Below are 27177 nucleotides of genomic sequence, written 5' to 3' on the forward strand. Positions count from 1 at the left end.
CTTCAAAACCCATTTTTATGGATGTTTTAGGTTCTTAGGTGTACAGCAGCACAGGTTGGCCCAGCCACCAGCAAAGATCATCTCTATGACAGGAAGCTCACTCACAGCAGAAAAACCTCAGAGACCGTAAGAGGGAATTATGTTCCTTGATATTTCTAGCGCAGATAACACTATTCATGCCGGAACTGAAACTCCAGAACTCGGTAGGAGGCATTAATAGTCACTTGGATCAAAGAACACCAGACAAACAGACCCCAGTTTTTGAGACTTTAGAATCAACTGTCTATTCAGGTAGTCTGTAGTTGAAGAGCATCAGAGGGGACGGTGGTCTCACCATTCTTTTTTGCACCTTGGACTTCCTACACAATTCTCAACAATGAGCGGGTGTACAATGGATGTATCAGTGATTGACAAGAAGCTGAATGCAGGAAGCTGGTACACTGCTTTGTGGCATGGTCTGGAAACAATCATCTGAGTAGGAACAAAACAAGGGAGATAATTGTAGATCTCAGAAGAAACAGGTCAAACGCTACTAACATAAATGCAGCTGTGAAGTTGTTTAAAAGAAGACAGACCAGGCAGTACTTCTTATGGAAACTTAGGTGTTTCAATGTTTGCAACAAGATATCTTGCGTAAGAGTGCTGTGGATATGCAATCTCTTCTGCCATAATTTGCTGGGGAAACAGACAGAAAATTACTTGAAGAAGCACAACAAGAAGATAAAGGAGATATTCTCAGTTGTTGGAACTCCTCCAGAACTCTGGAGATGATTTTACGAAGAATAATTCTTTATAAAATTGAGAACCTGATGAACAACCTTTATCATCTTCTACAGAAGACTGTTAAACAATAAGTATCTTTAGTCAAAGACTTGTCAGGATTTGCTAAAAGACAGACAGCTACACAAGATCCTTCCTGCCTGCAGCTCTCAACAGATAAAAAAACTTAAAAAAATAATAACGATGAAACAAAACTTAATACTCTTTGGTTTCTATAGAGTATCTTTAAACTTAATGGCGCTAAATAAACAGGAGATCATGTATTTAGATTTGCAGAACCTGGGTTCCCTGAGGGTCTCTTTAGCTTTTGACCTGCCTTGATTTTAAGACAATTTTAAAGCCAGCCTGTCATGATGGGATTAGATGTCTAACCCATATGCAGAAACACACGGAGGTTAGGAGAAAGTTCAAAGGGTTTATTGACAAAAGGTGTAAATAAAATGTGAACAGGAACTTGGGTGGTCAGACTGGTCACGGCTGGATCTCCACTGCTAGAAGTGGAACTGATCAGCAGGGGGGGGGGGGGGGGGGACTTGAGGGTTCAGAGGCTAGTAGGCAGGCAGAGGGCTGAGGGCTAGCAGAGATTGAACTGAGTGCAGGCAGGCGGAGAACTGAGAGCTTAGGAGAGGCAAACTGAGTGCAGGCAGGCAGATTCCAGGTTGAGGTCTCCCTCTTCAGTGTTTCAGGTTTCCAGATAGGTCAGGTTCATTACTGGCAAACACTCTGGCGCTCAAGTGTCAGTCTCCTCCTCCTTAAGTAGGAGTCCTCTTGATGAGCAGATGGAAGACAGGTGCTGTGAGCACAAGCCCTCAGGAAGGGATCCTCGGCGCCCTCTGGTGGGCAAGCCTCCGGATCCCAACAGGAAGCACAAGCCCTCAGGAAGGGATCCTCGACACCCTCTGGTGGGCAAGCCTCCGGATCCCAACACAGCCATTCTATGGTAGATTATCCTTACATAGCCTTACATAGTCTTTAACTCCAAAAAGGTGTTGCCTATAGTATTAGACTCTTCTTCCCATCTCGTCCAGCACCAACAACATATTTTTATGATATCTTCATAATATTAGATGTGTTTTCCAAAGGGCCACTGAAAAAAAAATGTTTAGTTCAAGATAAATCATAAGAATATGATAAAGCAGCTTTCATATGTAGCAAAACTATTCAGGCAGCTTTATCGGCATGAGGAATGGATCTGACCTGAACCATCTTATTTCTGGTAATGGAGAGGACAAAGGGGAGGAGGGATAATGGGGTTGAGATGATGGTTAATGACCACAGAGGATCTGTCAGGGCTTTAGGACAGAGACCCACAGACAGTGGGAGGGAGAACTGGACTGTTCAGACCACACCGGGCAAAAAAGAGCATAAATCTGAAAGAAAACACTAATATATAGTATAGACTCTTCTCCATGGCAATTTTAATTGCTACACATTAATTATACCTAAAGCATTTTCATTCCTATCAGCCAATAAACCCAAATAAAATATATTAACTAAATATGCAGACTGATTCATCTTTGGGAGTCTATGTTAATTTCCAGAATTCTGTGGTATGTTTGTGATCTGTCCACTTATTTTCTATATTATTCATTTCTTCGGGTTTACAAAGTTCAGATAGTTACACTCTGGAAAAGCTCAAACCTACAGATTTATCAATGGCATAATGGCAAAAACAAAATTGTTTTCATCTAAACTTAAAAGGTTGTAAAAACCAAGATGTGAGACTGCAAATGCAAATTTATTTACCTTATTTTTGATAGTTAAATTGTGCATAGCGAAAAGTCTTTTTAACCATCTGCAGGAGCATTTTAAACTATTGTTGTCCCTTAAGCCATGATATATTTATCTTGGACAATAAGTGCCAATGTGTCTGAGTTGGTTTTCTTTTCAAACTCTAAAGCCTCAAACACCTCTACAAAACGCTCACAGAGACACAACACAGGGTCATATAATGTCCCCTGATCCGTCCTTGGTATAAAGGGTGGTGCGAGCTCAACCGGTATTCTCTTTGCTGCGGTAATACTGCACAAGTATCACATTGGGGAGATCTCCTGAATGGCAGGCCAAGGGTCGAAATCTTCTTACTGCTCAAAAGCCAAGTGGACATGCTGGCTTTTTCAGAACCAGAAGACTGTCTGTAATATGATGTCCAAGTGTATAAGCGTAATTCAGAAAGTCCAGAATTGGATCCTGAACCAGGAGACCACACGACGCATACCCAACCTCCCGTCTAAGCCATCTGTGCACAGACCAATCCAAAACAACAGGGACTAAGTTTTCTTCAAACTCGGAAAAGCCTCAATTTTCGTAAAAAGTGATCAACAGCAGTTACGGGTCTGGCAAACTTATTGAAATAGTTTCCAGGTAATCAATTTGTCTTCTGAAGTTCTGATCACTTAATGGGTTTTAGTGTTAAGTAAAACAAGCTAACAAGACGTTTCCTAATATTCTCATCAAATTTGAAAACTGAAATATGACTAAAAAAGTCCTTTAAAATGGGTCCTATCTGCTAACTACTAGGTCCATTGTTTTTGTAGGCCAATCCTAGCTGAAGAAACTAAGTTGTCCTTACCCTTAACTATTCCCTCAGGAAACAGTCACAGATGGTTAACAATCAATTATCCTAAAAGTTAATGAATTCTGATTAATCAAATCATTTAACAAAAATACTACTTACCAAATAATATTTTATTTATCTTCTCGGATTGGCATTGTGAACTGGTTTGAACACATTGCAATTGCTCTAAATTAGCTAAAAGCTACTTTGACCCTTAATCCAAAACCTAAGAAATAACATTTTTTCCCTCAAACAAAAAATCCATGTCAAGCTTTTTTTAATTCATCAAGCATATTATGTTTGGTTATTTTAAACCAATTTTATTTATCATTTCATTTCATTTAGCGTAGTTTAGTTGAGTTTAGTCAAGAAGCTTTTAACTGAAATATGCTTTGACTTGGAATTAAATTATTTGATTAATAAATGTATTCTTAAGGGAAATTGTTGTTAATTTATTCCATATTTATGTAGAGTTAACTTATGACCACAATTTCAGCCCAAATTTGATATCCTAACACACACCCATTTGGAGGTGTGTTCACAAAACAAGATATGACAGTCAGAAAGTTATTTGATCAAGTAATATAATTTACAACAGCATTGAATTGTTTAATACTACTCTATTCAATATTTTCACCCTACATAATACTAGATAGATCTGAGTAAAAATGCTTTGCAAAAGTATTCACATATCTGCAAAGTAATTGTTACTATACTTTTTGTCATGGTACAAAGGGAAACCTCAATAAATTTTAGCGTTCTTTTACATCATAATCATACAGAAAATGAAATTTGTATATATATATTTTTTGTGTAATCTTTTTTTTTTCTCCAGAAAAGGTGTGGTGGTGATGGTGGTGGTGTTGGATTGAACCCCTTTTGTTTAAACCCAAAATTTAAAGAAATAAAAAATCAAGTGCAACCAAATACTTTTTGAAGTTAATTTGGGTTAATTGGATAAACTATTTCAGCTTGTGTGTAATTGAATTTCAGTATAAATAATGCCCCTCGGTGGCAGGGCCCCGGGGGTGGATGAGATCCGCCCGGAGTTCCTCAAGGTCCTGGATGTTGTGGGGTTGTGTTGGCTGACACGACTCTTCAACATTGCATGGACATCGGGGGCAGTCCCCCTGGATTGGCAGACTGGGGTGGTGGTCCCCCTATTCAAAAAGGGGGACCGGAGGGTGTGCTCCAATTACAGGGGAGTCACACTCTTAAGCCTCCCCGGCAAGGTCTATTCGGGGGTGCTGGAGAGGAGGGTCCGTCGGATAGTCGAACCTCGGATTCAGGAAGAGCAGTGTGGTTTCCGTCCTAGTCGTGGAACGCTGGACCAGCTCTACACCCTCAGCAGGGTCCTGGAGGGTGCATGGGAGTTCGCCCAACCAGTCTACATGTGCTTTGTGGACTTGGAGAAGGCGTTCGACCGTGTCCCTCGGGGGGCCCTGTGGGGGGTTCTCCGGGAGTACGGGGTGCCGGGCCCTTTGATACGGGCTGTCAGGTCCCTGTATGACCGGTCTCAGAGTCTGGTCCGCATTGCCGGCAGTAAGTCGGGCTCGTTTCCAGTGAGAGTTGGACTCCGCCAGGGCTGCCCTTTGTCACCGATTCTGTTCATTACCTTCATGGACAGAATTTCTAGGCGCAGCCAAGGTGTTGAGGGGATCCGTTTTGGTGGCCTTAGGATTGCGTCTCTGCTTTTTGCAGATGATGTGGTCCTGTTGGCTTCATCAAGTCGTGATCTGCAGCTCTCGCTGGATCGGTTCGCAGCCGAGTGTGAAGCGGCCGGGATGGGGATCAGTGCCTCCAAATCCGAGGCCATGGTCTTGAGCCGGAAAAGGGTAGAGTGCCTTCTCCGGGTCAGGGGGGGTGTCCTGCCCCAAGTGGAGGAGTTTAAGTATCTTGGGATCTTGTTCACGAATGAGGGAAGAAGGGAGCGGGAGATCGACAGGCGGATTGGTGCAGCGTCTGCCGTGAAGCGGGCACTGTACCGGTCCGTCGTGGTGAAGAGAGAGCTGAGTCAAAAAGCGAAGCTCTCGATTTACCGGTCGATCTACGTTCCTACCCTCATCTATGGTCATGAACTCTGGGTCATGACCGAAAGAACGAGATCGCGGATACAAGCGGCCGAAATGGGTTTCCTCCGTAGGGTGGCTGGGCTCTCCCTTAGAGATAGGGTGAGAAGCTCGGTCATCCGGGAGGGACTCGGAGTAGAGCCGCTGCTCCTCCACGTCGAGAGGAGCCAGTTGAGGTGGCTTGGGCATCTGTTTAGGATGCCTCCTGGACGCCTCCCTGGTGAGGTGTTCCGGGCACGTCCCACCGGGGGGAGGCGCCGGGGAAGACCCAGGACACGCTGGAGAGACTATGTTTCTCGGCTGGCCTGGGAACGCCTTGGGGTTCCTCCTGAAGAGCTGGAAGAAGTGGCTGGGGAGAGGGAAGTCTGGGCCTCCCTTCTTAAGCTGCTGCCCCCGCGACCCGACCCCGGATAAGCGGAGAAAGATGGATGGATGGATGGATATAAATAATGCAGGTCTGGGTTTGTCATAGAACATCAGCATTAAGAGTTAGGATGCAAGGTTTTTGGGAAACATAACTCAGATAAGAGGCAGGGTAGTTTATGATAAATAATTATTCTATAAAGAATATAATAATAAGATATAAAATAAATACATACAAATCAAACAGCAACAAAAACAAATAGGAAACAGAAAACAGACTGATACATGAGAAAAAATGACAAAAGACTTATTCAAAATGAGAGGAAGATATGCTGTGCATGGTAATTACTGGAATGTTAGACAGGCTAGTTAACTATAGGATAAGGAAAAACAGAAAGGTGTAGCACAGAGAGAAAGTTAGGAGCAAATGAGGGGAAAACAGACAATAAAATAATCATTGACAAAAACTAAATAATTAAAAAAATTACCAAAAAATAAAAGAAGGGAAATCAACTGAAACCAAAACAGACCAAAAGGAGACCTACAGCACGATGGCAGAATGTGGTTCTAAAATGTTCCACAGTATATTTAGACAAAATGTCTTAAAAAGGTAAAAAATAAAGTGCATTAATTCAGGATAATCTTTTAATATGTTAAATTTAATATCTTGTGACAAACAGGTGGAACTGACCATGTACTTTGGTGTTCTTCACAAATTTAAGAATTTGCTATATGAATTTCTTTAAAAACAAATTTTTTTTTTGCTCAGTTCGGAACGAACGTTAGGTTGTGGCGTTAGCTTGGTCCGTACTTAGGACACTATGCCTGAGCTGCTTAAGAATATTATTCTGATGTTATCCCTGTAGGCAAGCTGTTTGATCTATACTCACACAGTTTTTACATTGGTAATTACCATTAACAGGAAGTCATTATTTTTCTATATTTTGAGGGAAATTGTGAAGATGATTTCATACTTAGTTCATTAACTAGAACTGTCTTTTAACTTTTTGTGATTTACTTTAAAAGATGATTTTGCAATATGCAGTTTTCTATCACCAAAGCTACTATTGCATAGTTGACCCTTAATTTAAAGGACACCACCTAAGAAGCCAATATGTTAGGCTTCAAACATTTTGTCTGTCTGATTTGAACATAAATAGGTTGTCAGCTCCCTTGTAAAAAAAATGTGTGTGTTGGTAAATTGATCTTTGCTGTATACTGTGAGTTCCAATGTCTGATTCAGTTGGGGTGAAAGCAAGCGCTTTACACCATTAGCTCAAGTGTGCAAAATGGATGTGATGCTAGACTGAACATTTGAGTGAGATCCAGTACTGTTTAACTTTAGTATATGGAGAGTCTTTCACATGCAGATAACAAGGGAAATAATAACCAGGAAAAACAACAAAGAGACAGACTTCTTTTAGCATCTTATGCTTCCTGCACACTCCAACCAGCCCACTGCATCACAAACACTGAGCCAAGTGTTCCCTGTAGAGGGAATGCATCCGATGAACATAATTTCCTGTCGTGTGCCTAAAGTATGAAAGGACTTCCTTACATTTTCTGCAGGTGATTTTTCAGGCGTTGTGTAAAAAAATGAAGGTAAAGAAAGTGAAAGCACCTTTATCGGAATGTTTTTAAAGGAAAACAATGTAAATCTAAAAAGATGGCATGGTGTGCTCATTGAAAGTTTTAATCACTGTGAAAAGACATGTACTCTCACTGCTGCCTTTTCAGTCAGTGGATCTCAAACTTTGTAAATAAATGACCTTGCTTTGCCTGTATCGATATATATGTAATTAACCAATAAAATTTTTTTTAATCTGTCAGTGCTTTGCAGAGGCATTTACTTTTTACAGTTTGTTTGGTCACAACCATAAATTTTAACGACCACTTCAACACAAAATTATGCCTTGTTTTTACTTCCACACAAATTACAAGTGGTATAAGTGTGGCTTGCTAATCTTTAGTCTGATCCCCTTAAATAAAGTTTTGTGGCAGCAAATACTTTGAAAAGTTACCTCATAAGCAGGGAAAAGAACGCTAAACAAGAGTTGATGGGCAGAGTTGAATAACAAGAAAAACTTGGACTCTTAGATTTAACAAAAGGTAAACAGCTGCATAAACCGTTTTATGCAGGCAGGCTGAATTCAAATTCTGGCAAAAATGTTTTTAGATTTTAATTAGTAAAATTTTTTAAAAATCATGCAGAAATAAAAGTTAAATCCTTTGAAACAAACCTGGGATTTGTTTCATAGAGATTTCAGAAAGATTTTTTTTATTACTTAAAGAAAGTAATAAGAAAAAGAGCAACAAAAGAAATTAAAGGGATTAATAACAATGAATCTACGTATCTATTTCATGAGAAAACAAAAAGGAACTTAATGAGGGAAAACACTTAAAATAAAAACAGCTTATATTTCTTCCCCTAAGCATCACTTTTCTCAACTGCCAATTACCCTCAAGTTGACGCTTTTAGAAAGTCTGTTTCTCTTTAAAATACTTCATGCTTTTTGTCACCCTGTCAGAATAATAATAAAGAAAAAAGTCTTTCAAACTTTAAATCTGTTTAAACGGATTTAAACAGTTGGTGACTTTCCTGCACCGGGGCTCCAAAGCTCAAGTGTGTCGCCAGTTAAAATTTACATCTCTATCTTTGCCACAGGCCTCCGAATACAGGAGCTGGGCTGAGGGAGGGACAGGAATTATGAAAGAGGCAGAAAGCAAGGCTTTGGGAAAAAAATTTCAAGACATTTCATCATTTTGGCTGGAAGGCGTCTTAGTAATTACTTCATCTGAGGAAGAGCGTGTGTGTGTGTGTGTGTGTGTGTGTGTGTGTGTGTGTGTGGGGGAGGGGGTTACGAGGTGGAATACAAAGGTGGGGTCAGACTATAAGGTAGGTCTATCTTCCCCATTAACCTTAACTTGGCTTCTTCCTGGGCTACAGGTTAAAAGATGCAAGACTCTTATCTCTGTAGAGCTACTATAATTCAATTAAAGCAATGACACAGAGGTGAGGACAATTGATGCCCCACATTAGGGATCCCACCCCCCTTCTCCCCTTCCCCTTCCCGTCAAGATTAATTACCCTTCATTGGCTGCTTAAATGGCGTTTGAATCATAATCTGCCTAAAATCGCAATAATACCACCAGTAATCTAACAAGAATGGAAAATCTTGGGATCTTTTACTATCTGTGGCGGATTAGTAATGGTTCATTAGAAATTGTGTTGAATAAAACTCTTCAACAGTAGAAAGGTAAGTGGAAAAAAAAACAAGATGAAGAGTGGATTAAATTAAATCCTTTAAATTAATATAATTTTCTAAAGATAACGTTAATCAGAACGATGACGCATAATTTCATAAGGAGTTCATTAGAATATATTTAAACTGTGATGTTCTAGTTAGTCATTGTTAGAGTCCAACTCATTCACATTTAGATATATAGTTAGAAATATAACTTCCTTGTCATGCAGCGACATTAATCAGCATATTCCGACAGGTGAGTTTGTAAAAGCATGCAGAAAGACACACAGAAGTAACAGTTTTATAACCATTATAAATGCAAGATAAACTTCAAATCTTTTTCTTTAAATAATTGAGGGTATTATGATACAACCATATTACAAACGGTAAATTTCCAGCCCAGTCTCTCAAAAAAAACCTTTTATCTTCAACAAACTATCAGAAAACATGCATCTTTTACATGAGCAGCGCATCTGGTGCAGCCACGTAACACTAAAATGAGAATATAAACAAAGATATTTGAAAAACAAGAGAGCTTTGTAATCCAAATCAAAGATGCGAAAAGCAAAGCGGTACCTTCTGCTCACACACAGCCTCATCCTGGAGACAGGGAGATAAAAATCCTGCTGGCTCTGAGTCTCGCTGGGGATGGAGGAAGCCCCCCCACTCCTATGTGCTCTCTGGACTGGCTTACCCAGCTCTCCCTTAAAGCTCAGAGAAAACCTCAACACATGCAGAGCTGCTGCCAACACCACGCCATGCCACTCCAGCACCACCAGCAGCAGCAGTGGCAGCTATACACCAAAAGAGAAAGGCAGAGGAGGGAGATAGACTGTGCAGGAGTGGAAAGACAGAAAGGAAGAGTGGGAGGGAAGGAGCTAAAGGAAAAAGACTGGGAGAATGCGGGGGCGTGATGATGGAGCGCTGAAAAGATATGAGCAGAAGAGGGGGAGGGAGAGAGAGAAAGAGATGGAGGAAGAAGAACCTTACCTGATAGGGTCTATGTTGTTTATCTCCTCGTCAGACAGCTAAAGGAAATGACAGCATGTTAGTGGAGGAGGAGACCCATCAGAACTGGTCTAAAAGCAGCCAAGTAGGGCATTTCTGCAGCTCACGCACTCATCCAAAGACAAACCAAATCTACAAACTCAGCAGGCATTCCCTCGGTTTTCCCCCTTATTTTACTTTATGGAAATCCGTTTTTATCATTTAGCCCCATGTTGTTCTGTCACTATTTTAAATAATTCCTCTCTACTTTCACCCCCACTCCTGTTCGTGACAGAACTCATCAGATGAGTGAGTGCAGATTTCTACATCTGCACTCACTTTAGGTGAGAAGCGAACAATCATATCATCACCAAGAGTGTGAAAGCAAGAGGAAGTAAAGGAAGGATGGGGAGGGAGAGCGGGACCCTCTGTTGCAGCCAGACTGCAAATACATGGCATGCTCCCACCACTCCAACCCCCACCTCCACAACACTTGCTACCACCCCCTTAATGTACTTCTGGCAGTAACTCAGTATCCCTGTCAGAGTTGGAGCTGGTTGAGGTGGAAAAAGAGGAGAGGAGAGGAGGATGTGAAAAGATGCAGAGAAAAGGAGAATGAGACAGGGGGGAACAGGTGGTTCAATCTGTTGAATTTTACATCTCCAGCTCCAGGCTGTTGGGAAAATGCATTTTATTATAGTTGCCTACAGGTGATTCTTCAACAGGGGAAAAATTGGAGTCAAATTTGAATAGGAGCACAGCAGTTTTTTAAGCTACAATTCAGGATCAATGGCTTTGTAGACTGTAGTGCAGCACAAGGTTTGATAATACATGAAATCAATAGCAACATTTTATTTCGCTTTTTTTTTCTTAATACAAACATTTGCGCCATGCAGCTGAATTTATCACTAAAAAGACAGGCTTCAGGTTTTCTTTTGTGAATGATGACTTTTAATTAAAAAACATTTTGACTTTTGACTTGTGCATGCAATATTTTTTAAAGGATCTGACATTGTATGGGTAATATCTTTAAAAAAGGACCGCCTTACTGTTATCATATCCACAAAGAGTACAGCACTTAATTGGTTGTTCTTCCCTTATTCCTATATATTTGTATTTTAGGGTGCTGGAGTTATAGTGTGTTGCTGTGAATATGTACATAATATGGACTTTGTTTACTAAGATCTCAATATCAAACTCTAAATTGCATGAGCAAGCTGAAAAATCACATGCGCTTTTGGTGGCTATGTTGTGGGTGATCTGCTTAGGCTGCATAGTAAATTAATAGCAAGTTTAAAAGTTGTGCAAACTACCCTTATCCATGAGGATTTTGTGTAAGTGACAAGAGAAAGATGAAGATTGAAGCCTTGGAGATATGGGTGCAGGATGCAAATGTCACATTGGTCAGCTCTTCCAGAGACTTCTACCAGAAGAAACCTGACTTGCAAGGCCAAAAGGTAAGTAGGTACAGTAGGTAGGTGACTGACTGACTGACAGACATTTTCCATGACACTAATCCCAAATGTGGTCGCGAGGGTTGCTGGTGCCTATCTCCAGCTGTCTACGGGCGAGAGGCGGGGTACACCCTGGACAGGTCCCCAGTCCAAGGATGTACCGGTAAGTGAAATTTATATCAAGAAATCTGCAGAACAAATAAGCACATTCCAAGTCAGATGCAAATCCAATACTTCAACTGCAATGTTGAAGTCTTTTATGGTGTATTGGGCGATGGGTCAGTTCTGGATCATGATGAGTGTGCTTATGATGTTTTCAAGTCCAAACAATGTTTTTTTTTTTAAAACAGCTTCAAAATCAATCATAGATTGTCAGTAAGCCCAGAGCTACCAGTTAACTACATACAGTGTAGTCTTCAGCCTTTCTTCAGTTAACAGTGGATGGAGTTAGGTAGAATTAATATCTACAGTCTGGAAAGTCGGAAAAAATTTTATTTTTAGGGAATCAATCAGCTTGATTCTGTATCCAAATACCCATAAAGTAGCACTAACATACACACACACACATAAAACTTCAGTTTACAAAAAATAAACAAAAAATAAATCTTTTTCATTTATAAAATCCTGGTGTGAAAATCAATACTTCATTACCCCTTATTGTTAGTGTCACTCTGTATTTATTATGGGACAAAGGCAAAACACGAATGAATAGCATATTTAATAAGTAGAGAGTCTCTCATTCAAAGAGGCAACAATGCAGATGGATTATTTGCTCCTCAGCTTGAAAAGTAATCGAAAACACAGAATGTGTACACAACAGAAGGTCAGACACCTGCAGAAGCTGTCTGTTTCATTAGCACGTTTGCACAAGTACAAGGACTTCTGCGAGGAAATGAAAGTTCGCAGCGCCACAGATACTCTGAACACCAACAGGCTCACAAGCCTGCCTCGCAGCCCCCTCACCACCCACCTTTTTTTCCCAAGCAGTTGCTAAGGTGACAGCAAAGGCTGAATTTTAATCAGACAATAAATTAAGGCAATGCGATCTTCTCCCTTTAGTATTAAATGGGAGCGGAGCAGATTGGACGATCCTGTCAGGTGTGTTTAGGGTTAATGCGGAAACAGTGGCTAGGCTACAGATCAGGCAAGGAGTTGCTTTACCTCGTACAGGGAGCGAGTGGAACAGCACACTTCTGTGCTTATAGCGAGTGAAGCAATTTGCATTCTGAAGCAAGGAAGCTGAAGCCAAATGGATTATCATGTACCACTGGGGGTGAATGTCACACTGAGACTGCAAATACACTCGTTTTTATTGCAGTAACTGCTGATTGAGCCTTTCAGGCCTGTCCCTGTGTAAACAGCTTTGAGAGTGTAGAAGCACTGGTTGCTTCAGAAGAAAACTTCCCTGCTGCCATGGCTCTTTAACAAGGTTACATCTTCAGCTGAGTAGATGATGGATGTCACAAACAAACAGGAGTGAGTGGGCTGAGTTGGTAGATGAATGCATTGTTCAGTCCGGATAGTTTTGTGCGGAGGAGTTGTTGATGGGGAGAATTCTAATGAGATCTTCCATAAATGGGCCGCCGATGGTCATCGCTGAGCAGTTCTTATGTACAGACCCATATTCGCCTCACCTGGTTGTCAAGCTAAGCTGCAGTGCTAGCTGTTGTATTGTTTGACGAATTTACTGTAGCTAGATAGAAATCGAAGTATTTTGCTGCATGAATGTGCTAATGCAACACTGATGTACACATGATTGCAATCCTTTTTTGTATGCATGTAAAAATCTTTCAGGTACTCTGACATAATTAAATAGTAATTTGGTCTTGCCTATTGTTTCTTCAGACCTTTTGAAGATATTAGATTATTTCTTTTTACTTTGGCTGGTTTTCCTCTAGCTTTATGTCAGATGTGTGACCATTTTCAAAATAATGCTTTTTTGCTATTTTGTTGTTGTCGTTAAAGCTCTTTATTGACCCTTGAAAAGATATGTAGACCCCTTTTTTAAATTTCATCATCTTACAACCATATACTTGGATGCCGTTTATTGATATTTTTGTGGGACTAACCAACATAAAGCAGTAAAAAAAAAAAAAAAAAAAGTATTGTGTTGAAACATTTTCAAGAAAGCGTATCAGCTTGCAACAAATCAGTTTGGATCGATACCATCTAGGGTGGCTGGATGTCCTGCTTTGGGCCGGACAGTCCGGATTTTTATTGCACTGTCCAGTGTCCTGTGCAGCATCCAGTCGGATGCCTAGCTGTCCTCCATTACGGGGCACAAGATTTTTTTTCCATTTATGCTGGGCTGCAGCACATTATCCAATCATAGAATGTAAAAAAAAAAAAATGCATTGACTATCTGGTCTAACAGATGATTGGTTAAAAGAGGTGCAGCATCAGATAAATATCAAATTGTCATTGTTTAGTAAACAACGTACAAGTTATACACTGACATATTTTTTTAAATAAAATATTAGGCTTTTTTATTATGTATTTTACCCTTTAAATAATTTTTTTAACATTTAAGCCCACACGTTATACTTTCTGGCGTGCTGCGCTTTAAAAGATTAATCTCAGCGGTCACTTTTTGAACATCATAATTAATTAAATAAATACAGTACAAATACTGGGAACTAGGGCTGCAACTAACGATTATTTTGAAAATCCATTAATCGGTTGATTATTTTTCCAATTAACTGATTAATAATCAGATAACCAAAGGCTCTTTAAAAAAGATATTCTACTAAATTAAACCAGGTGAAACTAAAACTTGAGGCGTTCTGGATAAAACATATTAACAGACAAATACGTTTTTTTTTTAATCTTAAATGCAAAATGTTTTTTTTTTTTCTTACAAAGTTGGTATAATTAGTGCACTGAAGGCCTTTTTTAGAGCCTCTACACTCAACAAGCTAACGATGAATTGATTACTAAATTAGTTGATGATTATTTCAACAATCGTTAATCGCTATTATTCCGATAATTTTTTTTGCCCTACTGGGAACCAATACTTTTTTACATTTCATTAATATTTCCTGTTCAGCTACAAAGGCATCCTCTTTAAGCCCCTAAAAATTGTAATATAAATGACGGTATACTAGATTATTTTTTACACCTTAGTAGTTTATTGATATGCCGCATAATGTCCTCCTTTTTCGTGCTATAGAAATGGCCACCCTAATACCATTTATCCAATGGGTGCTCTGAACATATCACCTGGGGTGATCCTTTTTACAGCCATGGGAAGTCTAAGATTATTTCTTTTCTTTACTCTTATTAGAGCTGTTTTCATTTTCTGAAGTCTTGTTGGTGAGAAAAACAATATTAAAAGCTTCAAAAACAACAATATAAAGTGTCAATTGTTGAGTTACTTTTAGCAGTGGCACAGGAATATTAATTAAAACTTGTGTTAGGGGTTGGAGAGAGAGCTTGAAGTCAAACAAATAAAGATTAATGCTTATTTGTAGGGCAACAAAAAGATTAATGTAATAAGGTGTTTGTGTGCTGATGACAGCTTATTTGTGTGTTCTTCAACTGCTGGAGAGCACAGCTTACCAATGGCTGTTTTAAAACACTGCTGTGTAACTTCAGCCAATGCTGTTAAGGGAGTTGCGCAGCTATGTTTAAAAGGAAATTATATTTAAACACAAAGAGTGCTGGGAACAACTTTAGATTACAATCAATTGGTAAGTTAGAGTGGCCTAGTCAAAGTAGAGATCAAAATTGAAAATGTTTTGTGCTTACTGTGCAATTCTCTCATCCTTCCATACCTTAGTTATTGTGTGCAAATATGGGGGAATACCTATAAAACTAATCTACAACCAATATTCTTACTAAAAAAGAAAGCAATCAGAGTGATCAGCTATGCAGAATACCATGCTCCAAGATATCAACTTTTTATTAGATTGAATATCTTAAAATTACATGATCTGGTTGATCTTAATACAGCGGTCATAATGTACAAGATGCACAACCTAATGCTTCCTTACTGTTTGCAAGAGACGTTTCAAACTATAGAATCCAGATACAACCTCAGAGGGACTGATCTGCTACAAAAGCCTAAGGCGAGGACTAATACGAATAGGAGGTGTTTATCAGTTAAAGGAGTTGATCTGTGGAATGGTTTACATAATCAACTTAAGTGCTCCAAAACTATTCATGCATTTAAAAAAATGCATGAATAGTTTTGTTCAAATATTATGGAAAAGTATAGAACACTTGAATGAAGGTTATTAAAAAATAAGTTATCAGCATAATTTTGATTGTTTAAGCTTATGTTTTGTGCATATACGTTACAGTCATTGGTAGAGCAATCGATATACCATTTTTGGGTGTAGTGTTACATTTGTAAGTGGGGTTAAGCATTATGAGTTTCAACTTTAGCCTAAACCCTTTTGTTAAGGCATTGTTTAGCATTTGCCATTCGTAAAATAACATGTTCTAAGTGTTTATAATGTTTGAATGATGACTGAAGAAATAAACTACTAATACTACAAAGTTTTCATTGAGGTATATTATTCTTTCCCCTTGCATTCAATCTGTATTTTTGATTGTCTGACATGCGTAATTGCACTAACTACTGTCATATTAGAAGTAGAGAAAAAACTTTATGTGAATAGCTTCAATGTATATCCAGTGAGTCTGTGGCACAAAAAGAAACAATGTGGACAAAAGTCTATTGCGAAAAAGGATTTAATCAATTATATTTTCACATCTGTTTTATTAGAATTAAATTTCTTCTCTTATTTGCCCCTGTACTTTTGAAGGCTCTGTGAATTTTTATCTGTACTTATTTACATGATAAATATTAAAGCAGAAAAGCACCATAAAAATGAAGGACTGCTTCTATGGATAATTCAGTGTTGAATAATTTGGACATCATTTTAGGAAAAACTATTTCTTCTTCTAATAACATGTTCAGAGGCCTTCCCCTAATTACCACTGGAAGGAGTTTCATTACTCACCATGTTAATGCCTCTGGGCAATGAGACAGATCTGTAAGGGTATCTCGGAAAGTCGTGACAAAGCTCCCGAACAGGAAACTTCATTTCAAAACCTTGACAAAACTCTGGAGGAGGTGGAATCAAAGTTTTATTGTCTATCACCAGATGAGGGGATGACACAGCTTTCATCCCCATGTTCTGTGGGTCATCGTCCCTCCCGATGGAGTCAAGGTCCGTTTCCAGATACATTTTCTGTGGCATGTGCAAGGAAGTCTCATCTTCTGGAGTCTTTTGCTTAAATAAAGGTTTTTGCTCCTGGGCCATTGATAGGGCCAGCCTGGGGCTCACCACTTGCTTCCGGTCTTCTGGCAGATTTGGGATTGTGGGGGTGAGTCCAGATGGAGGCAATGGTTTTCCAAATTCCTGTAGGCTTTTTCGGTTCAACACGTTGGACGTCACCTCATCCAGGAACTGTGAAAATTTCTGCTTGGCTTTGATCCTCTCTTCCAGCACTGTCACTGGTTTTACTGTTTTAATCAAATCCGGTTGTGTACACCCCCTCCCATGGGGAGGCTCTTTATGGTGACGGCCCTCTCCGTTCTCAGCCTGTAGATGATCTGTCCCATTGGTTGGAGCTACAGTAAACCTTCTCCAGGCTCTATCCCTTCGGTGTTGAGTTTGAAAAGCTTCCTGGCTCTGCTTCTTGATGGAGCTGTGCAGCAGGCAGGTAACTCCTGAGCTCCAGCTGTGTAGACTGGGTGTGTCCTCACTGCCACTGCTGCCTGCTGTACTGCTGCTGTTGGGATTGGGGCTTGATGACCAGCTGGTGGAGGACTGGCTTATCACCCGATCTACAAGAACTCGATCATTACTGAACATTGTGCTAGAAGAGTCCCAAGATTTAAGGGTTTCCTGGTCCAGCTGTGCCATGACTCTGATTCAGAAAGCAGTCTGTGTGAAGGGCTCTGTGCATTAGCTGGACTGTACTCTTAATGGCCACATCCTCTCTTTAAATGTTGTTACAAGTAGATGAAACACGGTTCAGTGAATTGCTCTTTTTTTAGATTTCTGCCCCAATCTAGTTTCACTATTGTGCAAGCCTGACCTAAAAGCAGCCCAATACATTTCACTCTAGGCTGAACAGATGGCATCCCTTAGTGCCAATACAGCCCCCTGCTATCTGAGGCAAAGACAGTCATATTCTTAGGCTGTAACTAAAGAACAGCAGAAGTTTTTGCAGAAGGTTTAAGTCTTAGTTTCTTAAGCATCCATACCATACAGCTTTTCCAAGTGAGGAGAGCAATTTTTAATTAGACTGCCAATTGATAGCCGAACAAAGCTTTTTCAGCTCTTTCCAGGTCAGTGAACCTCGACAAGCATTGATCCTACAGAGCACATGGCATCAGACACGCATATATGCACACAGACTAATGGAAAGGCTCATGAGTCATAGTATGGTGCCCTTGTCGATAGCTCTCTCATTAATTAAAACACTTTCCCAGGAATAATTTTTTAATCTGCGTCATGATGATTCAAATAGTGTTACCTTCTTTACCAATACTACTTTAGTTTACCGCTTAAAGTTTCATATTTGTGTGATTGTTTTTATGCCATGGGGCAGATGACGGGAACTCAAATCTCAGTAAATAAATAATAATTAATCAACCATTTCAAATATGATCATGAGTTTGGACAAAAACAGCTGCCGTTTTGAACCAGATTGTAAATCGCTCCCTTAAATAAGTACATCGTGAGGTAAACACACCTTCTTTGGTGCTGGCTAGTTTTCTGTATTAGTAGCAAAGCTGTATATTTTGTTAATTGTTTTTCAGAAAAAAATTGAGGGGAAAACTTACTGAAGGTATCTCATATAGCCTTGTTTCCCATAGACATGATTTTGCTTTCTGTTTTATGATATTTTCAAAGCACTTGATGATGACAGCACCAGCGGAGTTTTGCAAATCTTTTGGATTCAAAGCAAAAAATCAAACCAATGTTGAAGCAGAACACTTTGCAGTCCACCAAATTGGGAAATTTAAAATAAGTTTTTATTACCGGTACTGGTCTCTGTTAACTACTCATTAATAAAAGGAAAAAGGAAATCAGCTCCAAAAATAAAAATGAAAAAAAAAAACTAAATGTCAAATTACTAATTTCTGTTTCGACTGTATTGGTATCATTCTCAAAGTGTTTTTTTAAAACAATTTCCTTTTAAGGCAAAACAGCTTAAAGAGCTTAGAGCTTAAAGTTGGAAATACAACTAGGTATCTGACTGCTACCACAATCAATGGATGGCACTATTAAAGTCTAAAAAAGCGTACCTTTCCCAAATCTAGCATTACTTCAACTGAACTGAACTAATATTCAATCTCTTAAATTCAACTTTTACTTTCTTTGAAGCACTTTGAGATGCCTATGCAAATGTGCACTATAGATAATATCATCATATGGTATTATTATAATACCATATTTTAGATTATCATTCCAACTCCACAGCTTAGAACTTCATCTTTTTTACCATCACTCTCAAACTACCTGCGTTACACATATTTTGCTCATTTTCATGGGGCAGACTGAACCTGCTTGAACATCTTGTCCTTTTGCTCACAAATCCCTGCAGATCACTTGCAACATACCTTCACTGCATATGCACATCTGCAATTTAAAGCTCATCTTCTGAATATTTTTAAGATCAGGCACTTAAAGCTCTGTGGACTAGATTAAAATATTGATCTAGTACGTTGATTGACTTGTAAATACTTAAATTTTTATCCTACTGACAGCGTAAGGTACATATTCTAACTAACAGTGACTACAAAATGTATACTTACTAAGCTTGGAAAGGATGACTGCTGTTACATTTTCTCTATAACATTACATCATATTACCAACTCTTTCACTCTACTCCAAATTCAATCATTATCTGATTCACATGCCTCACTCCATATTATGAGGATGGCTTTCCTGTGATGAGGCCTGAATTCATATGGACATAGTGTCGCTTTAGTGTTCATCAATATTCAGGCGGTTGCATAAATGCATCAATAACACCTCTTTTAGTCTGCTTGCCCGAGAGGAAAGGAGCCAGAGATCTGGATTGGCAAGTGAGCCATGTCGCTATGACAGAAATAAAATACCACACACTGAGAGGAGTCTAGGAAGTCTCTCAAAGTGAGCCCACAACTCAAAGTGTATGTTCAGTATGAAGTAAAGTGGGGTGGAATTTAACACGTTGAACACAAGGGAAAGCAATGCAAGACATTTCAACTTTTCTACTTCAGATTATTATCCTAAAATGCAACATCTAAGAAATACATAGAGCAGGTTTTGCTGCTTGCATAGAGCATCCTCCCCAGGGAGCGAATTGGATCAGACGGGGACAATGTACTGCGCAGTACATCTTACCATGTAGGAGTCAGACTATTTTGGTCTCCAGGGGCATCATTAGCACTGCATCCAGTATGTGGGGGTTTAAGCCATGTCTGAGGGACCTGTTGTGCGCATGCCCTTCCTCAGACAGGCCCCGCTACATTTAATACTGAACCAGTCCATCAGACTCATCCTTTGGACCTCCCTGTCTGGCACCATGGAAGAAGCTGAAGCACCAAGCCTTCCGCTCACTCATATGTCTATATCATTTCCCCTCGTTTGTGTCACAGTTTTTTCTCTTTCTGCAGGCACACTGCATTGTGCTCCAAATTCTCAACATTTTCCCACTTTACAGAAAGGCTTGGGCTTCTTTTATGATGAATGTCTTTAATAATCTCTTTTCAATCACAGGAGGAGGAGAGGGGTGGGAGCCAATTTAGAGGTATCACCCTGACGGGAGAAACTGTCAGCCTATGGCTGCCCAGAGGTAATGATGCTGAAATGGATTCCTGCTACAAGCGAAGAGGTGGAGATAATTGGTGATTCTCGCCTTCTTGGTGGTTGCACTTTACTTTTCCCTCAGTGGCTAGTGGTGTGCCTGGATGGGCTGGTCTGCCTAAGCGTGGGCCACAATCTGCATCCTCAGCTAAACATGCTGAGCGGAGTAAATGCCAAATCTGATCAACTCTGGTTATAAAGTAGTATGACTGTTTGCTCCCAGCTGTCAGCTGTTACTATGGCAGAATGTTTCCTCTCTGCTCCTGGGCTGTCCTCATAGCCTCCTGCTACATACTGCATGGACAATGGATACTGAATAATTGCTTTTTTCCCCTTTAGAAACAAGAAGTCTAATGCAAAAATATTAGGTTTGTATATCAATTACAGACATACTGAGTGAGCATATTACAACCGAAACTGTGAATGTATTCTATGCATCTTCTTTGGGATTTTACATAAGAGACAAAGACAAACTGCAACATGAAGTGTAATGAAAATGATTTCTTTTTTGTTTTGGGTTTTTGTGCTAGCAAAACTCTGTGTTGTGTTAATTTTTATTCAGCCACTCAAAGTCAATACACTAAAAGCCACATTTGCTGCCAGCACAACTGCTACCCTTATGGGATCTCTTCCACCTATGCAGGTCTTGATCTCAATTTTCTGCCCATTCTTTTTGCACAAGAGATCAACCACTGGATGCAAAGCATTAGCAAACAGTAGTTTCAAGGCTTGCCTTGCAATTTTAATTGCTCTTTTGTCTTGACTGGATGTCATCTAACACATGGATGTCCTTTGATCTGAAATTGTTGCAGCGCCAGCTGAATGTTCAGTTGTTGCCCTGCTGAAAAGTCAACCTCTGCTGTAGTCTTACATTTAGTTTACAATATGCATTTAGCTTCATCCATCTTTCCATGATAGGGTGACCAGATTTTGGTTTCTGACTGCTGGGCTGCTGACTGGACCGGAGAGCCATGAGCTCTCCGGTCCAGTCAGGTAGCACGCTGTCCAGGCTGCATTTACCGGGTCGGGCTTGGCTGCTCCGTCCCCCACCGGTTCCCTGCCCCAATCTGCAGGAGGCCCGGTCCTGGAGCTAACCGCTCTGTTTGAGTGCCCGGTGTGTTTGAACTATGTGCTGCACTGTATATTTGACCAAAATTCCAGACAATTTTGAGATTCCCCCCAGACATTTTTTTTAGGTCTGAAAATTAGGATATGTCCTGGAAAAACAGGACGTCAGGTCAACCTATCCCATGAACTGTAATGTGTTATGACAAGGGAACTGTTATGACAAGGGATGTTTTCTGTTACATCGGACCATAGTATCTTACTTCACATTTGGTACTACAAACAAGACTTCTCACAATTTTTTTCTTGAACTTTGGTTTACTTTTTTACCATAAAGGCCAGAGGAGTATACAACTATTTACTACCTGTGAATTACACAGATTGTCCAACCTACGCTGTTGATTGCTGCAGCTCTTTCCTAATTACCATAGGATATTTTTCTCTGATTAATGCTCTCTTTCCAGAGTAGCAGTCTGTGGGAGTGGGGCTTGAACTCAGAACCTCTGGAACCCAAGCGCAATGCCCTAATCCACTAGTCCAACGCCCCCCTCAGTTGGTTTATCACAAAAAGTTTCCACTAAAAAGTGAGGTTGAAGGTTTCAGAAGAATTGTGAAACAATGTGAACATTTGTTTTTATGAATACTGCAGCAAAAAACGATCTGACAGTGACAAAAGGCTGGCCAAGACAACAAAACAATTCTAATACTAGAACAGAAAGGAATCTTTTTATTTCTTTAAGCACTGTTTAATGTTTGTTTTTTTTTCAATAAAAGTTGACATATGGTGTCAGTGAATTAATAGCTCAAGTTGAGGACATTGGAAGGCCCAATCAGCCTTCTGAGGAACACGGACAACATGATTGATTTCAGATGGCTAGAAGCTTGTTCTGAGAGTCACTTAGCCTGTTCTCCTTTTCACGTCTTTATGCCATATTTTTTAGTTCTAGGGGCTAAACACCAACTGGGCATCACTTTTTTAGCCGAGTCTGTCAATAATAGCTAACAGGGGTGAAGGTGAAAGACTGAGATAAAAAAAGAGAAAGTGGAAGTGGCGTTACTCATCCACCCTGTGCAGAGAACTCTCCTTGATTCCTCCGGACCTGTGAGAAAGCTTTCAAAGAGTCATGCTGTGCAAAATCGAATGAGAATTGGCCAAATTGATTAGGAGAGAACTCTTTCTAGAAGTGTGAGGATAGGTTTCATGGACACCCACAGAAATTTGTGATGAACGTGCAAATGTGTTACTGAAAAATCATTTATAGAAGTACATAATGCATAATACAAGCGAGGATCATTTGGCACCAGACTGTGTGATATCAGTGTGTGGTTTAATCTCGAGAAGCTCTGTATCTGACAAGAGATGAAATGGAATTAAAACCTGTTCTGATTTGCAATGTCTTCATCAGCTTCTAAGCAGATGAGGTTGAAGTATGTATGCATAGATGATGTTTCTATAGGATACAGAGCAGGGGAACAGCTGACCTCAATACATGTCATTATCATAGCTCAGTGTTCAGTCAACAGAGCCTGTCACATCAATGCAAGCGCTCCAACAACTCAGTCGCACAACAAATGGTGGGTGAAGCATCGTGCAGCAGATTAACTGAAAGCGTTAACTATCTTCACAGTTCAGGATTGAGGAAAATGTTGATCTGTAACAGAAAAATAAACTCTAATAATACAGAAAAAAAAACAACTTTGTTTCAAATAACTTAGATTTTTAGGAAAGTTTTAGGCCTACAGTATGATTCCAAACTTTTCTCCTATACTTCACACATGCTGCAATTTTTGTAAATCAAATACCTAACAGTAGGAGGAAAGGAAGCACAATTAATCAGGTAATAAAATCGTCATATTCTTGTAATATGTGTGCAATAGTTTTACAAGAACAATTTTTTACAGTTGTTATATCTGTTTTAGCTTTCGACAGCCTAATTAATTGCAATAATTAGATATGTTTAATTAGTTGTGTTGGTTTGATGCGATAGAATAATGGTGCCACCCCCATGTTTTAAATTTGATATTATGTATTTCACATGATGAACAGTGTTAATTTTGTTGTCATTGAAAAGTTAAGTTTAGAGTTAAATTGTTATATTTATTATTATAATAGCTGTCTTCTAGCCTCTGTTCAATAAAGGCAAATAAATCTACAGTCTATTTATATCTTATCAACTATTTTCCAACTCTCTATGGCTATACAGTTTAAAAAACAAATCCTCACAGCATTATGCTGCCAGAACTATGTTTCACTGAGGGACTTCCACTTTTGTTGTATTGCCTGCTTTCCTTATAGAACTCTAATAGAGTATTTTGTTTGGCTTTCATAAGTATCTTTCTTTTGACCATCTCTTTCATTAAGGATACATCTGTGGCATGTTGAACTAATATTTGTCTCTTGAAAAGACTCTCTCTGCATCACTGAAATCCACACAAATGATCAATCTTAACTAAGAAGGTTGCTTGTGAGGACGAGGAACCGAATTTTATATTTTAAGAAAAAGAAAGCATTAATGGTTGTCAGAGCAAAATATCACGCCAATCTGTACAATACTTTAATGTTTCTTGTTTTTAAAAAATCTGATGTAAAATGCTTTAAGAGATAGGAATGACTTCTTGCAATTCAAGACATTTATCTGGATTCCTATTAGGCAAAATGTTTGTTTTGGTTTTTTTAAACAAACAAGCTTTAAATCAAGGTGCAGCGTTCCTAAGCCCATACATCATCATGTGCATCATCAATCTTTTTAAGAGCAAGCATTCAATATGCATTTTATTCTCCTTTTTCTCTCTTTTTTGTTACAATTGCAGCAGGTGTTGCATTTATTCAGTGTATGCTTATCTTAAAAAATATTCAATTTAGGAATATCTAGTAGAGACCTCATGTTTTGTGCTTCCTTGTGTTGTACAATTATGCATCTTACATTGGGGGTACTTAATTTAAGCAGCAGATTAGAATATCTTTGCGCTGGTCTTATAGCCACTTAATTATGTTAAACAACTGTCCCTAACATATCCACTTTGGGCATTAAGGCACCGACGTGTTTCTGATGGTCCCAATAAATTACTTTCAGAAAACATTCTGAAACACCAACCAAGAAAACATATTTAGAGCAAATTGCTTGTCAAGAAGATAAATGCAGCAGAGAGTTGGTGCTCGGTTATTTTCCTCTAACTTTTTCTGTGGCATCCACAAACACACACACAAGCAACCCGCCCTCCTCACACACACAGAGACAGAGAAAGGGTGCCAATTATAGTAACCGTATGATGAGGTTTCTCATACTGAGCCCCATGCTACCTTTCCCTCTAATCCTTTGTTATTAATTATATCTTCAACAAGCCTACACAGTTCTGGTGGTGTCAGCAGCGAGTATCCATGGGAACAGTAGGCTGGTCGCAGCACGCAGCAGTGTGCTCGCTCTGCAGCCTGACAGGCTTGATGCAGAGATGCTTCCAGGACAAGAAAAGCGACTTAGTAGCAGAAACTCAGTGAGGAAAACATAATGCAAAGCAAAATATTTATAGAAATCCTGCATTTGCCTCAGAGTCATATTGGTCAAATATCAGATCAATGGATAAAATATGATGCATTAGCAGTACACAATAATGTAGAAAAATAAACTCAGATCTTAATGTTTCTATTTATACATATTTATGTAGGGTTAAAATTTTTTTTAACTCACTGCTTATTTTGTCTCATAATCAGAATGTACATAGAGATACATTTATCAATATGTTTGCTTTTTCGTCTATAGAATTAACATGTTGCATGGATGAAAATTAGACTGGTGTTGAGCAGCACAATATCTAATATGATCAAAAAAACAATGCTACTAAATAACAAACAGATGCTAACTTATTTTTTTCAGCATATTTTACATGCAAATCATATTCTCCTGTTTGTCAACATTTCACATAAACCACAGAGAAAAAGAAATACTCATAAACTGATCTTTATAAACAATCCTGTTTCTTGCTATAAATAACTTACACAAAAATTGAGTCTAGAGCTAATCTCCAGTTTCTCTTTCAGCAACCCAAGGACAGCTCATTAACTTCCAATTAGACCTTAATGTTCAGTGAAAAGAAGTTATTTGTGTTGTATTGCCCTTGCTGCACTTGGCAGGGATATTAATGAGGCTACAAAATGAGCCTAGAAGGAGCTCAGTTAGATTATAAGGAGAAAAAATATTCCTTAAAGCATGGAAAAACTGTTAGAAGGTTCCCTCTTTTGTTTCTGTATTTTTTATTTTTTTTGCTTTAGTTGTGAAAATGCAAATTTTCCTTATTCTAGTTCTAGTTTTATTTCCTCTTTCTAATGTCAAAGCAGGAGCACCCCTCTTTGGCTACTGCATACATATAACATGACAGCCTTCTGCAGAAACTGATAAATAAATACAGAAACATGGATTATATCTACTGCTTAGATTTCAGAAGGAGAAATTTTTATATTTGAAGTTATTTGTAAATGATGCTTTACAAGAGCAGATGATGTGATAGGAATAAGAAAAGGGAGTGAGAAGAATGGGAACACATGCTATTATACAGGGGCATCTACTGATGAGTCTAAAGAAATTAGAATTTGCAAATCTTTTAAATATAGCTGTGAAATCTCTTGTTGCATCTCTTGTTGGAAATAATACTCTCTGAAAAATGTAATTCAGTTTTAATCAGAATAGTTGAGCTATGTTAAAATAGAACAATGAGTCCAAAAATATTAGGAAGTGGTTTAAACATTTTATATTACTATTACTGATTTTGTTAGTTTTGTGTTGTTGTTTTTTTTTCTGACCAGTCAGCGTTATAGATTGTGTAATTAGATTATACTAATTCCACAAAAGTATGCAAGCAAAAACTACCGGTAATAGTAGCAACAGGCATGGAAAGAATCCAATACGGCCATCTAGTGGTGATATTGTAGATTTATACACAAACGCAAAATTAACTATATAAGTAATATATATATATATAATTTATATATGTATATATATACACACACACGAGTCATGCTTTGGTTTTATTTCTGTCTTAGTTTTGGAATAATTACTCCCACTCCATGTTGCATTTACTTTCGTCAGTTCCACCTGTTTCAGTCCCTTTTATAAATCTTCCTCACCCTCCACTTGCAACATATACAATGTTTTGTAATTTATAAATGCTTTCAGAGTTTTGCTTCAGTGATGCTTCAAACTTTTGACTTTTTTACTCTGCAGATTTTTTCGACTTTATAATGGAAGTCAATGACCGAAAGTTTCTGGTACTAAAATGTGTCACTCTAGCATTTGAGAAGGTTTTGCAAATGCCAAAAAAAAAAAAAAAAAAAACTTCTCACCCAATCAATTTTTACTCAATCCAGATAAATATTATTTTTGTCTGGATTCAGGAAATACAATACAATACAAACCCATGGGAGAGTTTACAAAAATCAGAGCTGCAAATCCTAAACGACAAGTTTTCAAACTTCAGCCTCTTGTAAACAATTCAAAGGAGAGACATGAGGCTTGCGGTACTTACTCATCAGATCTTTCATGCACTAACATTGAAGGACAGTTTTGAAATGAGTTGGGGGTTTTTGAATGCTCAAAAAGGCCTTTCTCTGAAAAAGCTTTGAACTTGAATCGTTCAAACTGACCCCCTATTTACATCATCACCAAATTTTGTAGAAACATGAAAGTTGGCATATTTATTTGCCAAAGTCTCCTGATACTTACGGTCAAACAATAAAATCTGTATCTGTTATACTGATTTGATTTATTAATGATAGTTCAACATTAAGTTTGTGTTTATCAGGTTTCTGAAATTTCCTTCTTTTTCCACAGAGCCTTAGAAAATATTTTCCTC

General features: G+C 38.8%; 1 protein-coding gene across 3 annotated transcripts in view; it reads right to left on the minus strand.

Moving 5' to 3' along the window:
- si:dkey-174m14.3 (uncharacterized protein LOC563117 homolog) overlaps positions 1-17356 on the minus strand; it is a 47649-nt gene extending 30293 nt beyond the window's left edge. For 2 of the 3 annotated variants that reach the window (XM_038267656.1, XM_038267655.1), the window contains exons 1-2: positions 16423-17356; positions 10005-10042 (exon numbers count right to left, since the gene is read on the minus strand). In XM_038267656.1, the coding sequence (XP_038123584.1) occupies positions 10005-10042; positions 16423-17331 (947 nt within the window). In that variant the 5' untranslated portion in view covers positions 17332-17356. Of the gene's footprint in view, positions 1-10004; positions 10043-10340; positions 10401-16422 lie in introns of those variants that run through there. The other variant, XM_038267657.1, reaches the window with a different exon arrangement.
- Positions 17357-27177: the final 9821 nt, after the last annotated feature.

The sequence above is a fragment of the Cyprinodon tularosa genome, unplaced genomic scaffold (assembly GCF_016077235.1).
Source record: "Cyprinodon tularosa strain WSP-4 unplaced genomic scaffold, ASM1607723v1 ctg68, whole genome shotgun sequence".
Taxonomy (NCBI): domain Eukaryota; kingdom Metazoa; phylum Chordata; class Actinopteri; order Cyprinodontiformes; family Cyprinodontidae; genus Cyprinodon; species Cyprinodon tularosa.